The sequence below is a fragment of the Mus pahari genome, chromosome 2, assembly GCF_900095145.1.
Source record: "Mus pahari chromosome 2, PAHARI_EIJ_v1.1, whole genome shotgun sequence".
NCBI classification, from domain to species: domain Eukaryota; kingdom Metazoa; phylum Chordata; class Mammalia; order Rodentia; family Muridae; genus Mus; species Mus pahari.
The window spans coordinates 122,991,646-123,006,485 of NC_034591.1; the positions used below are offsets into that span (position 1 = coordinate 122,991,646).

Sequence of the window (14,840 nt, forward strand, 5' to 3'; positions counted from 1 at the left end):
AAACTCTCAAGATGGTTCACAGTCTTACCCACAATCCTTTGGTAGTGAATGTTGGGGAGTGGCAGTCATAGAAGCAATTAGGGAACAGTCACACTTACAGATAAGGAAACTGATGCCCAGAAAGGTTAGCTGTTAGGTACTAGGTCAGAAGTAGTAGAACCCAGACTGGCATGGTACTTCACTCAGTCTCAGACATGTGGTGGCAAAGATTATCACTCCATCTTAAAACCTGAGTTTATTCTCAGAATTCTTCTCCAAATTATACTGTGTTCTCTAACTTGGTTCACTGTACCACAGTCAGCAGAGTCATGGCTAAAATCCAGATCTCCTGATTTCGTCTACTGCTGCTTCCTCACCCTAAAGTGTCAGTATCAACACTGTCTAGAACTTCAAAACTCAATCACTCAAAAAGCACCATTAACTTCTTCACCATGACTCTGATCTTGATCTCTACCATAATTATCTGAAGTCTTTTGGTTCGTATTATATTCTTCTAAAATTGTTTATGTGGCAATGTTGGGACAACAATGGAAAACATCAGTGTGCTTGATAAAAACATAAACCATTTTGTAACAGGATTCCATGGACTACAAATAAACAAAGCTTCCGGCACACCTCGGGACAACAGTAATTATCTGGTTAAAAATTCCTGAGACCAATGAGTCTTCTTTCAATCGTGGGGCACGGGGTGAGTATTATCTGTGCAAATGAAGCATTTTTAAGAGAGTTCCTATCTGTAATGGGTCAGGTTCGTTTAGTTGGGCATCAACCTGGGGAGAAAGGGAGGGAGAGGAAGACCCACCTCAGCAAAGTTATGAAGTAGGTGAGTCCATCCAACTTTCAGTTCCCTACATCTTCCTTTCAGTTCCTCTCCCCAGGAAACTCATGGTGCTGCTCTGAGCCCAAGTGCCCATCCCCCAATGTTGTCAGGGCCATGGCACAGCACAAGGCTGTTTGGGTGGGTATTGAACAACGTTCAATTGGGGCAGCATTCTTCTGTAGGAGTTCAGGGCAACACGATCAGCCTTCTTGCAGACCTAGCTCTGTGCTCCACCTCTTGATCCCTTCCACTACTCTTGTCTCCCTAGCAATGCACTTGGTAAACCTCAGCTGTGACTCAGACTGCACAGGGCACAGGTCAGTGCCCAAGAATTTCCCATGGACTCACACCCTGTAGCCCAAGTAAATAAATTACTACTTTAGTAGATATTTTTAGAATGTGCCTGAAAGAAATTTCTTCTTAAGTATGCTGTCTAAATTGCTCTGGAATATCCCATAGGTTTTCTGAGAGGTGATATAACCAGCCTTAACCACAAAGTCCTCTATGCCAATCTAATTTGCTAAGTTCTTTTCAACATGTAGGATCTTACCACACCATGCCAGAGTGCTAAGAGACTGGACCCTAGAATAAATTAATCTAGGGTTCAACCCATCCCTGATGTTTGCAGATGTAAGCAAGTTACCTAAGCTTCCCAAATATACATCCTTATCTGAAGAATGAGTTTTTGGATAAACTAAGCTAAGAGAATACCTGAAAATCATCTAGGATGCTGTTCTGAAAATGTCTACCTGTACCAGTAACTTTCTTTATCCAAGATACACATCCATAGTTGCTACCCACTCCCTGTTATTTGTCATGCATAGCACTCAGTTAATTTGATCATAAATAACAGTAGGTGTAAAACCAGCACAGATGCCCCAGAGATGCCTAAATTACTAGACCTATATACTGTCTGTTAGGCTAAAGGTTTAGGGATAGATCCCAGTTTCATGCGCCCTAACATTATCCAACTTAAAAATCTTTTAAAAAGGAAACAAATATATAACTTCACACCCGAGTGTGGCAAAATTACAATGATGGGGACTAGAGTAGTTCTTCTCAAGGGCTACAGATGAGGAACACAAGAGGATGGGTATGTTTTAAAAGGCCAAAAGGGACAATTGTGTGATGGACTGCTTGGCATCTTGACTGAGCTGTGACATGAGTGCTAAGCATGCATAAAACCCAAGAAGCAGAAATAACAACACATTAAATCCGTATGCTCCGAGAAGGTTGGAGGAGTGATCAGTGCCAATTTTGTAGCTTTAAAACTATGCTGGAGAGTTTGCAAGATGTTGCCATTGGGAGACACTAGGTTAAAGGAAGACTGGATGTCTATCTCTTACCATAGCTTGTGAATCTGCGATTCTCTGAAAATAAAATATCTAAATAAACAGAGGTTGGGGAGATGCTTCAGCAGGTAAGAGTGGTGTATAAGCATAGGGGACTGAGTTCAAATTCCTCACAGTCATGGGAAAACCTGGGTGTGGCTGCCTGAAGACCTCTAAACACAACACTGGTGTGGGCAGAGGCTGGAGGACTTCTGGGGTTTACTAGATACCAGCCTAGCTCAAGGTTCGACAAGAGACCATGTTTTCAAGGGAACAAATCAGAGAATGATAGAACAGAATACCCTATGTCTTCCTTTGTCCTCTGTGAGCACACAGAGTACTCATGCCTGTACAAACATACACACCTCACTCATGCATGCACACAGATACACACGATATGGTTGGAAAGCACAACCAGAAAAATCTAAATGAAAACAAGAAGTGGACAAAATAAAATGGGCCTGGCAAGGGCTTGTGCTAGGGAGAAGGCAGGACAACTAGGTTCCTAGGACATACGTGTCCAGTTGGGGACACAGTAGATGGATGGAAGATTAGGCAGAGTCAGTCAAGATGAGGCCACTTCAAGACCTGAGTGAACATATACACTTTCCGGGATCATCTGTTGCCACTGCTTTTAAATACACACAGGGACTCACCCACATAAATAGGTTGACTCCACTCGCCCCACCTTCCTGGCATTCTGCAAGGTAAGCTCACAGCTGCTCTCACTTGAATGGAATATGTAGAAACGCCATCAATTTTTGAGATGAACTTATTGGTGATCAGGTTTTCCTTCTAAATGGGAAAAAATTAACATTATACTAATGCCTAGACACCTAATTTATGTAAAATACCAGCTTGAGAGGTCACATGAGGGTAATGTGGCTCATTATTTAGCAAGTAATCTAAAATCAATAGAGCACAGACATAAGTTTGTTCCACAGAGTTCCAGTGTAATTTCTTGGCAGTTACCCCGAGGGAGAAAGTGATCTTGTAACTAAAATAAATAAAATCGTTGGTTGAAGGGCTAGGTTATGCTGTGTGGACAAATCGTTTCATGTGGAAAAATTGGAGTCAGTTCCAACAGCACACATAATCTCTGTTACTTTGCCCTTCCACATTGGTAATGTCACACTTCTAAAAAGCATGTAGTTTGTGTCTATCCAGCTTGCCCAATGGCCACAGCCTGCGTGGCCTTTCCTGGTCTATTGCTTGGATTGTCCTAGTAGCTCATACCCCTGTGCATACATGGTCTCACCCCCCAACCCCACACATCCAACTTTCACACCGCTGCCAAAATTACCCTTCTACCCTGTAAACGCTACACTTCTCTATCACGAAAAATTCATGGGTGCTGCTCATTGCCCATGACTGACTGGGGTGTTATGATAGATGCTATTTGGCTTTTAATAAAAAGTTCACAGAGCCACTCTGAAATCCCTATGAAAGGTACAGGGTTACATGTCTAGGGTTCGCATGGTGTTCAGGCCTGCTCAGTCACTGCCACTTGGCTAAAGGAAGCATGCCTCCCTCGCACGCCTCTGGGTTATTCCTTTCCTCACACCCCTAGCAGGCACAGTGTGGTTGTGGACTGGTATGCATCAGGAAGTGCTGATTACTGGTCTCTGATAAGATCAATGCAGACATTGAGAGCACAGTTTAGAAACTGGGGGAGCCGTTAGATGTTGCTGTGCCATCCAAGCATGTGAACTGTGCTTGCATACATATTGATTTGTACTTTCCTATCTTTGGCTATATGTATACATATGTTAAATATATATTATATATTTATGCATATAACATATATTTAATATATATTTTAGTTGATCCTTTTTAACTTATTTTATGAAAGTGCTAACCTATGGTAGATTAGAAGTTTACAAAAGAAAGCCAGTCCTTCACAGAGGCTGTTTCTGATCTCCCCCGGTTGCATTCAGTTCCAGGGTACAAGGTTGTTGGTCTCCTCTCTCCTCTACATTATGTTGATCTTTCCTATAATAGTGAAGCCCTGATTTTATTTACCAGAGTGGGACTTATCTTATACATTGATTTATTTTTATGTGAACCACCAGCCTGGCAGGACACAGGAAAGTAATATGCCCCATGATTTGGCACATAATTTAAAATTAATAGGGCATAGGATTTGGTTTATTCCAGACTACAAAAACAAACAAACAAACAAAAAAAAAAAACAAGGCCTTATCTCTCTTTATGTGCTAACCCCAGAAGCCAATTTGTAGATATTGGTTTAACTGTGTTTAGTTTGTCTCTTTTAATCATTTTTAGATGTATCTATTCATGTATGTGCACGTATGCCACAGCACATATGGAGGTGTAAGGCTAAGTTGAGGCAGTCTATTCTCTCCTGTCTATTCTCTCCTCCCACCTTGGAGGCTCCAGGATCGGAGCTCCTGGAAGCATTCTAAACAGCGAGTGCCTTCATCTGCAGCACCATCTCACAGGCTCTTGATTTCTTCTATTGCAAGGCATGAGGTGAAATCTTGACTTCTCAGCTTTGTGACTGTTTTCAAATGGGCAGGGCAGAAATGATAAACAGCCATGCAGTTGTGCAAGCAAGCAGACTGCAACATGCTTTTCTTCTTGCAAGACTGAGAGCTTCCTGACTAGGAGTATGTGTCATGCTCTGCATGCACGAGACCCTCTGTTCACTTCCCCTCACTCAGTGATGGAAGCTTCACATTGGTCCCTCATTTTCCATTCCCCACTTCCTGGCAGCCGTGATACTACCTTCTGCTTATATGTGTTTTTACTACCCTTGACATCTCACTAAAGGCAGAATCATATCCTAGTCATATACTGTTTGTCCATTGTGATGTGTTTATTTCACCTCGCTTGCTGTCCTTAGGTTTATTCATAGCATGTATCAGAATTTCCTTTCAAAGACTGAATAATATCTCTTTGTTCCTGTGTGTGTGTGTGTGTGTGTGTGTGTGTGTGTGTGTGTGTGTGTGTGTGCCATTTTGTTTTTGTACTCCTATTCCCAGGTTTGGGGTTCAGATGGTTTGTTTTCAGGTAAGAATCTTGCTATGCAGTCTAGACTAGCCTCAAATTTATAACATTTCTCCTATCTCAGCCTTTGTCTTGGGTGCTAGAATCATGGGTGTGTGCCACCAAGCCTGACTCTATTCATCTGTTAGTGGATATCGGGGCTGCTTTAGCTCTTGGCTATAGTAAGTAATGCTGGTGTAATCATGGGGGTCCAGGCACCCATTTGAGACCCTGTTTCTAAGAATTTTGTATGTATACCTAGAAGTACAATTACGGGCTCCTAGGATATTTCTAACCTTTGGAAAACTTGCTCTCCTACCTTGCCCGATAGTTGTATCATTTGTAATTTTGCAAAGATCTTACAAATGAGTTTTATTTTATCCTTTGTATTATTTTGAACCCAAAGTATGTTCTTTCAATACAAGAGTCCTATAAGATTTGATTTATTTCTGTAATACCTGGGGCAGATGTAAGTTATCATTGACTTTCTTAGTATGTAAAAACACCCAGGGCAGTCAATACCGGAACTTTTAAATCAACAGCTCTCAACCTGTGAGTTGTAATCCCTTTGGCAAACCTCTTTGCTCAAAAAATATTTACATTACAGTTCATAACAGTAGCAATACTACAGTTATGGAAATAACAGGAAAAATAATTTGGAGTTACCACGACACGAAGAACTATACTAAAGATCACAGCATTAGGAAGTTGAGAACCTGTTTTAAATAGTCCACAAATAATGCATGCCTATCACATAGTACTGGAATGATATGAAGAATTACCTGAACATGACCATTTTTTGTGTTGTAAATTTTCAACTCATAGTTAAAGCAATGGCCTGGAAAGGCAGAAAGTGGTTTCTCCCAATGTATATAGAGAGAATTGCTTTCCATTTCCACTGTGACGTTCATTGGAGGATTCACTCGGTCTAGGTAAGAGCAAGAGAGAGAGGTCAGCGGCATGTCTGTACAATCAGTGATCAGGGCTGCTAGCTCCAACCCACGATTCCTAAGACATGCTCTTCTCAAGGTTTACCATCAGGTTTAAATCGACCAGTGTCAAAGCCACAGGAAGCAAGTAGCTTCACATGAGGTTCCTGGCCTGGCTGTACCAAATAGACTTACACATATAGAGAACAGAAATCACTACAATGAAAGTGATTGATTGACTCTTTTCCCCTCTCATCTCACTGGATTGTGCACTTAGCATCTCCTAAACTTTCCAAGATAGACTGTGCTGATGGAGAGAGAGACCATGGAGAGACAATGTGCCCCACCCCCATTTCCCAGAAAGGGGACAACTCTGAGTAAATCACTTATCCTTTCTGGCTTCAGTGTTTATTTTTTGTTATTGGTAGTCTGTTTTCTTTGGATTGGTTTGGTCAGATAGAACAAGAAGCTTCTGAGTTAAAAGAGTATATTGAGCTAACTATGTCTGTACAGGAGTGAAGCACTTCCACACTAGCACCTGGACCTGAATTTAGCTTCCCAGCACCCAGGTGAAAAGAGCTGTAACCCCAGAGCTGGTGGTGGTAGTAGTTGGGTGTTGCAGGATATTTAACTGTGAACTTTGTGAACCTCAAGATTGTGTTATTTACTGGGAAAAGAAAAACCTGTTTCTAGTTGTGGCATGGGTCAGTACTTAGCACATACCTTTAATCCCTCTGGCTGGAATACAGACATGTCTTTAGTACACATCTTTAATCCCAAACAATAATGGCAAAGTTAATTTGTAGAAGGAAGAACCCATGTTTGAAAGTGGTGCCTAAATGACAAATCAGAGAAAGATCTCACAGAAGAGCATACAGCGGGCCCTCATAAGAGGAGAGAAGAAAGGGAAGGTCCTTAAGAGAGCAGTGAAGAGAGAGAGGAGGCAGTTTTACTGGGAGAGTTGTACAGAGACAGGGTGCAGAGAGAGAACTAGCTACACACGAGTGATGACAGAATGCACCAGAGAATGAGGAGGAGCCAGAAAATAAGAATGGGTTGTTAGCTAGAGTTAGTTTGAGGCAAAGCAGAGCAATTCAAGCAAAGGAAGAAGAAGAAGAAGAAGAAGAAGAAGAAGAAGAAGAAGAAGAAGAAGAAGAAGAAGAAGAAGAAGAAGAAGAAGAAGAAGAAGAAGAGGAAACCAGATTAAAGTTATAGAGAGGAGTTTGAGCCAAAACAGCTGAGTTGGCCAGTCAGCTCAGAAAAAACTTGGAAGGGTGAGCTTATTCAGTAGTAAGTCTCAGAAGGCAAAAATAGTCTAGGCCTAGATTAGGTTGTGCGGAGGATAGAAATTTCTAGGACTAGGACTAGGTTAGCAGACTGAAGCAGTAAACCTCGAAGACGACAATTACTTTAGGAGAATAAAAGTTATTTTAACAGAAGGTTAATGGGGATAGGTGGATCCTAGGGCCTCACTAACTAGCCAATCAGTCTAGCCAAAATGACAAGTTTCAGATCCATTGAAAATTCCTTCTCCCCACAAAATAAAGTGGCAAAACTATTGAAGAAGATGTTATTCGTAGACTTCTGAATGAACTAGCACACCTGCACCAGTATATATACACTGCACATACACATATGAGAAAGGAAGAAAGGGGTGGGGAAGGGAAGAGAAGAAGGAGAGGAGAGGAGAGGAGAGGAGAGGAGAGGAGAGGAGAGGAGAGGAGAGGAGAGAGATCTGTGGGCTCTGTGGAGATAAGTCTAAACCACTGTGAAGGATCAGTGATGATCTGAGAGGGTTAGCTTTGAAAGAAGAGCTAGATGGTGGAAAACCTGGATAACTTTGGAGTACTGAGGGACAGTACTGTGGAAGAAAGGCTCAGAATAGTTCTGGGTACAAGCTATTACAAGATCCGTGGACAGACATTTCATGAAAGCAGTCAGAACAGATGAGCACTGCTATGACTTCTCTTAAGGAGTGAGTTTGCTTTTCCTAGAGCAGCCATTTTCTACCAGGGAGGACTCTACCTTCAACGGGATATGTTTGAGTTGTGATTTAGTCACAAATCAGGGTAGGAGAACCTGTAGAAGATACAAGTTGGATAACTCATGGATAGGGGCCAAGAATGCCTCTAAACATCTTACTATACCCAGGATAGTCTCTTACATTATTTATGTAGACTTAAAAGTTGAAAACCCTGCCTCCGTGGTTTTCCTATGTTGGCTAGATGGTTGTTTAACATTTGAAAAGTAGTGACACCCTTTCCTGTGCCAAGTTTGTGCTATTTCATTATTCCCACCTTGGGATAAGTCTTTCTTACCAATGGCGTATGGAGTGAACAGCTGATCAAAGGGCTTGATTACAGCATGCTTGCTTGAGCCATTAATGTGCACAGCAAGCTGCTCAAGCCTTTTGCTGTTGATTGATGTCCTGGGAAACCAGCATGCAGTATTTCTGTTCAGTGCATCTCTGCTGTATTCTTGGCATCCTTCAGTCCAAACATCAAACCTAAATTGGAATACCTATGAGTTTTTATAAGGGAAGAGGAAATGGATAATTTGCATAAGTAAAAATAGACACTGACCTGTAGTATAGGAAATACTGTGTGTCCTCGGGGGCATCCTTGCCAACAAGCCAGGTGCAATGAAGAGACACTTGGTATGGCCTTAAGTGGGTGTGGCTACTTACGACAGTGTGTGTGGTACAGGTTAAATTCGTAACCGAGGTTCCAGGAGATCCTAGGGGACCACAAATACAAAGGACAAAACATTGCCTTGATGGCTTCTGAATTTTATGCTTTTGCTTGAAATACTATTGATTGTGAGTGACCACAAGCATCCATTTATAGAAACTCATTTGCAAAGGGCAAATTTCCTGAAGAAATGAAACTGGAGTTATAAAGCCTTGACATGAAAACCTTCTGAGCTACTTTAGATGCAGATATGGATCTATGTCAGTAAGGTGGATGTCTGAAAGTTCAAGTCTAGTGTCATGTGTCCAGCAACTTCAGCACTCTCATGCTATATTTATCAATACCAGACTGTCAGGCACTGCCCCACATGATGTATGGATTCCAGTTTTTTCTGGCTGTAAATGAGAGGTTTTATTGAGGAAGCTCCCTAGATTCCCTTTCCTTTCTCAGTTATATGAGCCATTCCTTAGTATCCATGTCTCATGAATTACATGGATTACCACTCAGGGGATGCACTTTGGCAATACCCCAATATCTTATCCTTATATTATAGAGTCAGTGTCCAACAGCTAACAAAAGTCTCCTTAACATGCCATGACTTAAAACCTGCAATTTCAAATGTTTGTTTGTACCAGATTTCGCAAAATTATGTTTGTGATACCCAGAGCACTCTGTCAAACAGACTTGTTCTTGTTCCTCAAAGAATCAAAAGAAATATTTTGTGGACTACGATCAGGGAGAGCCTGTTTTGTTTTGTTTTGTTTTGTTTTGTTTTGTTTTGTTTTTTTGAGACAGGGTTTCTCTGTATAGCCCTGGCTGTCCTGGAACTCACTTTGTAGACCAGGCTGGCCACTGGTCTAGAAATCCACCTGCCTCTGCCTCCTGAGGGCTGGGATTAAAGGCGTGTGCCACCACGCCAAGCTTAAAGAGGAAATCTTAAGTGAGGAAAGAGTTTTTATTTTTTCTTAAAACAGCTATAGATTGTTTTGTTTTGTTTTTTATCACTGTCATAGAGTATCTTTCAATGGACGGAGGGGGCAAGAGGAGAGATCCTCCCATTGATATATAGAAGTTGGAGACAAGAAACTGACTGGTTAGTTTGCCTTGTAACACACATATGCTTATTATATATGACATATATACATATGTCTATACAATCATGCCTCTATATCTATGGTATGGATTCCAAAACTTTTCCTCATGCTAAAAGCTTCAGATGCTCAGGTCTCTAATATGATGTCATCTTGCCTATAAGTTATACAGCATTTGGTCTAATATAAATACTTTCTACATAACTTAGAATATTGAACATAAGTACTCTGGAAATAGTTGTTAGACTGTGTTATTTAGATGACAGTGGAATAAAACAGTCTGTTCCCTAGCAGTATGTGCCTTAGTGCTTTTGTCTTAGAATGCTTTGGATTGTTGAATCCATGAATATGGAGCCCATGGATGCAAGCCTTCCCCCTTCACCCTGTGTGTGCATGTATGCATGCACACATATATTCATCTGTCCACATACTAAGCATCCACACAGACTAAGTCATGTCAAAGCAGTTTTCCGGTTCCAACCCATGAATATTCAGTGTGACTTTTTACTTGGTTAGTGGCATAAATTATACATACTTGTAACATGTGTTGGAGGTATGCAGGAAACAATTAAAACTATAGAAACTTAACACTGAAAGAAATATCATATAAAGGAAATTCTCAGTTGGTCCTGAGAGGTAGAATAATGACTTGAAGATACGACACAAAATGACCCATATTTATATTCCTCTGTATTCTTTGAAGCACCTTCCTTACTTAGAGTTAAGCCTGCTGGGAACTCTTTGAAGAATTATGAGTTAATGAAAGAATCTATGTTGTCACCAACACAGTCTCAGTCTAGCAATTTTGGCTAAGTGAGCCCCCAGGGCTTTTTTTTTTTTTTTAAGACTTTGTTCTGCAGCTCTTGGTGTTATTGAGAAGTGGAGAACCCTTGCTGAATTGGGGACTTCTGGGAGGTGTTTGGGGATATTTATTTAAAGAGAGTTGGACACTTGTCTTTTTTTGTGCTTCCTGTTTGCTTCCTGGCTTTAGGCATCTACCACCTGCTTCTGACATAATGCGCTTTGTTACCACATGCCCTAAACATGATGAGCTGCCAGGTCATGGGTGGAAACCTCCACTGAAACCAGAAACCAAAATGGGTGTATTATCTTACATATTTGTTATAGTCAAAAGAAAGCTGACTAATAATACAGGCATGATCTTCTCCAAAGAAGTGGATAGGAGAAAGACTTGAAAAACAGTAATAGATGTGAGGCTAAGACATATATGATTTAGAAAAGTGGCGTGTCCTAGGGTCTGATAGCCTGCCTATTTCTTTTTTTCAATATTGTGTCTGTATTTGTCTGTGTTAAAATGTTTGATAAAAGCTACCTCTGCTTATATGTACGACAAGCCCCAGCTTCCACTAGAGTCCAGTATAAATTTAGGGGTGACTTACAGGAGTGTGCAGATGGAAAGCCTATGACAGGCATGGTTGGAATGTGGGTGTTGTAGAAGGGGATTGGAAGCCACAATGCTGGGTTAATGAAAGGAGTTTTTTTCTTTCCTGATTTGAGGGGTGTCAGATACAAAACTTAGATGCCCCATGTCCTCTACCTGGTGGAGCTTTGAGTTCAGCAGAAACCCAACTGCTGGCCAGAGCTGTATGGCTGCTCTTCAGGATGGTCCTCACACTAGCTGCAAAGCCTTCATGAAGGGGGGTCACACATTTGCTTTCAGTCTTGCTGGTATCATACTAAAATAAAACCCGCCAATCATGACATGTAAGAGAAAAACAACATTAATCAAATAGGCCCTTGACTCCATGATGAAAATGATGCATACGTAAAATGGAGTGAAATAATCTTCTAAGAAAAGGAGTCATTATAAAATTAACACAGTTTCTCAGTGACACATGAACATATTCCTCTTCTTTCTTTTTCTTGTTTTTTTTTTTTTTTTTTTTTTTTTTTTTTTTTTTTGAGACAGGGTTTTTCTGAGTAGTCTTGGCTCTCCTTGAACACACTCTGTAGTTCAGGCTAGCTTTGAACTCACAGACCCACCTGTCTCTGCCTCCCAAGTTGTCTTTTATTCTCATCTTTGATGCCAGTCTCTCCTCCGGGAGCAACTTCTTGACACAAAATTCTTTAAAATTTCATATTTACTGAAAAATGGTTAATACAAATCGCACCTCCCTTTCTTTCACCTTACTACAAATGCAATATGTGGCAGTCATGTTACTGCATCCCTATCAGAGACTCTAAGAAATCAACTTAAGACCCATAACATAGTGCATGAACTTGGCCTTGACCTTGGCTTTGCTGAGCCTTGTACCATTCTCACAACTTTCTTCTTATTTTATTGATGGTTTAGGAGGTATGTAAACAGCACTATCAAATACTTTACACTTCAAAGGTTGGTAAACAAGCCGTGGAGTTGACTCAGTCAATACATTTTACAATAAAAGTAGACTTCGAGTCATATGTCAGCATGCACTTGTAACCTCAGCACTGAGGATAAGGCAGAGACAGGTGGATCCCCAAATGTCATTGGCTCATCAGCCTAGCAAAAGTGAGGAACTCACAACTCAGTGAGAACCTTCTCTTAAAAAAAAAAAAATAGTGGTTAAGGAAAGTGTGAGCTTCACAGACCTGTATACACACCCACCTGTACATGTGCACACACCCACACTAACAAGTACATAACAAACACATTTTCTCTCTCTCTCTCTCTCTCTCTCTCTCTCTCTCTCTCTCTCGGAGGGAGAAAGAGAGAGGCAGTAAGGAGTGTTCTTTCTTGAAGGAGAGAATTTTCCTTGAGGTAAAACCTATGCTACCATTTCATCTTGAATAATAAGCATTGGTCTAATTCACTTTACAGATCCTACTGGTAACACAACAAGATGATCTTTAGTAATTGGCTAGTCTTTATCAAGAAGTTCACTTCATGAGGAAAACTGCAATTTAGAAATGAATATTCCCTCTCGGTAATGATTGTCATCAGACTGGACACTTACCTCATCTTCTTGTGGGGCATTTATTTTCACATGATACTCCAGATCAACATGCCTTTTCTCTTGGTCAGGATTTGGGTCCCAGTGTAAAAGAACTTGAGCTAATCCAGTGGCTTTAATGGTAAAATTGACAGGAGGTAGAAGTAAAACTATTGATTAAAAACAAAAGGAAAACCAATGATTCAATGCGCAGTTATCCATAAAGAACACTTTTTTGTGTACTGTGTGCTGGGGATGAAAATCAAGTAGATTACCACTGAGCTATATTCCTGGTCCTGAAATATTTTAATTATTTTATTAAATAACATACTGGTTTGTTGTAGCTTATTAGAATATATAATACTGAAATAATTTGGCAAAAATGTCCTTGAAATTATTGCTAGTTCATTGTTCATGTGTTACTTGTAACTTTCACATGTTTTACTTGAAATGAACAGCCTACCACATTGTTATTGAAGCTGTAGTTTCAAAATAAGCATCATAACCATTGAAAGGGTTGTGAACTTCGGGAGTTCTAGCCCCCACCCGCTATTACAGTAGTATAGAAGATAAGTGGAAAACACCAGGAACGGGGTTTATATCAAACCGGACAACAGTTGTCTCATAGGCATCTGGTTTCCATTGAATAAAAGTACCTACTTATAAAATCAGTAATTCACAATGTAAAATACATGTATTTCTCATTATGAGCCATAGTCAAAACTATTTGAGTGGAAAAAAGGATTTCTTTTCAAAATAACATATTTCATTTAATTAAAGAATCAGTACCCACTGATTATAGAGCATCATTGTAGAGATGCAGTGAAACATAATGCGCAAAGAGGAGAGAGTAAAAAAAGGTCAGTACACATCTCAGTTTTGTTTTTTTGTTTTTTTTTGTTTTTTTCTGAGCATATGTTTAAACGACTTCTTAAAATTTCTCACCCAAACTAGGGTAACACTATACATTGTGACCCACATACTACAATCTTTAGCTTATTCTTGAACTACATTGTCAGTGCTTTTCCATTGACCTTTAAAGCCCTTCGTGACTCTGCACCTGCATTTGACACGCAAGGGTTTCCAGGGCTGTCTACATAGTTCACCTTTATTCCAGCAGCCACTGGCTACTGTGGCTTCTCACATCTAAATTAGCTAACTAAACCCCAGAGTTCACTGCTCTGGATGTACTGTGTATATTTCAACTGCTTGGTGAAATGTGGTTTTAATAGAGAGTTCTAGACAGAGCTGGGCTGGTGCCATCAGACAGGTTTCCTCTCTCAACCTCTTTTATCATACAAAACCCTCAGATCAACAGGTTTTGGGGGGAGGGGGAAGAAAAGAGAAATGGTAGACTCTTGTTCTTACTTCGTTTGAAGCCTGTTGTAAAGTTCCCGGTGGAGCTGGAAGTCCTAAATGTGCCCTTCAGAGGTTACTTTCTTCCATGATGCCCATTTGTACTCTTAGAATTGAATTTCCCATTGAAGCATAGAATTTACATTTCTGCCTGCATGGCCTTCTTAAATCTCAAGAGTTTATACTATTTTATAAGACTTTCCCAGTAGAATGCTTATTTAGGACAAAACCCTATTGCCTGTTTTATAATGTACTTTAACAAAACCAAACATTATTGAGCAGATGCTTACACTTTTTGTGAGAAAGTAAGTCAGCTTGCAGTGTTGCCAAAGCTCCCACGAGAATTAGTAACACAGGCACCATGGTGGCTGAATACTGTTGGAAACATGGAAAACAAAAATCCAAGTCATTGTATTGTCATCTGTAAGCAAAGCTGGCAGCTACTTTCCAACATAAAATCAGAGCATTGGTCATTTGGCAAAGGCTTATCATCTCTCTTGCATGCTGGGAATGCAAACATATGGAGCATTGCTATTGGGCTGAAGATTCATAGTCTTTGGGAACATTTGACATGCAAATTAATAATTAATTGAGAACGTGCTCCCAGTGTGTGCTTGGTGGTACAATAGGAACAAACAGACTTCTTTTTTGACTCACAAAGGATGAACTAAAGTTTACAAT

The 14,840-nt window shown here is 40.4% G+C and overlaps 1 protein-coding gene across 2 annotated transcripts in view; it reads right to left on the reverse strand.

The window, feature by feature from the left end:
• The window catches only part of Il5ra (interleukin 5 receptor subunit alpha), a 29,254-nt gene extending 14,732 nt beyond the window's left edge, over positions 1-14,522 (reverse strand). For both annotated transcript variants that reach the window (XM_021191734.1, XM_021191735.1), the window contains exons 1-7: positions 14,450-14,522; positions 12,828-12,973; positions 11,429-11,567; positions 8,672-8,825; positions 8,408-8,595; positions 5,943-6,088; positions 2,808-2,946 (exon numbers count right to left, since the gene is read on the reverse strand). In XM_021191734.1, the coding sequence (XP_021047393.1) occupies positions 2,808-2,946; positions 5,943-6,088; positions 8,408-8,595; positions 8,672-8,825; positions 11,429-11,567; positions 12,828-12,973; positions 14,450-14,522 (985 nt within the window). The remainder of the gene's footprint in view (positions 1-2,807; positions 2,947-5,942; positions 6,089-8,407; positions 8,596-8,671; positions 8,826-11,428; positions 11,568-12,827; positions 12,974-14,449) is intronic.
• Positions 14,523-14,840: the final 318 nt, after the last annotated feature.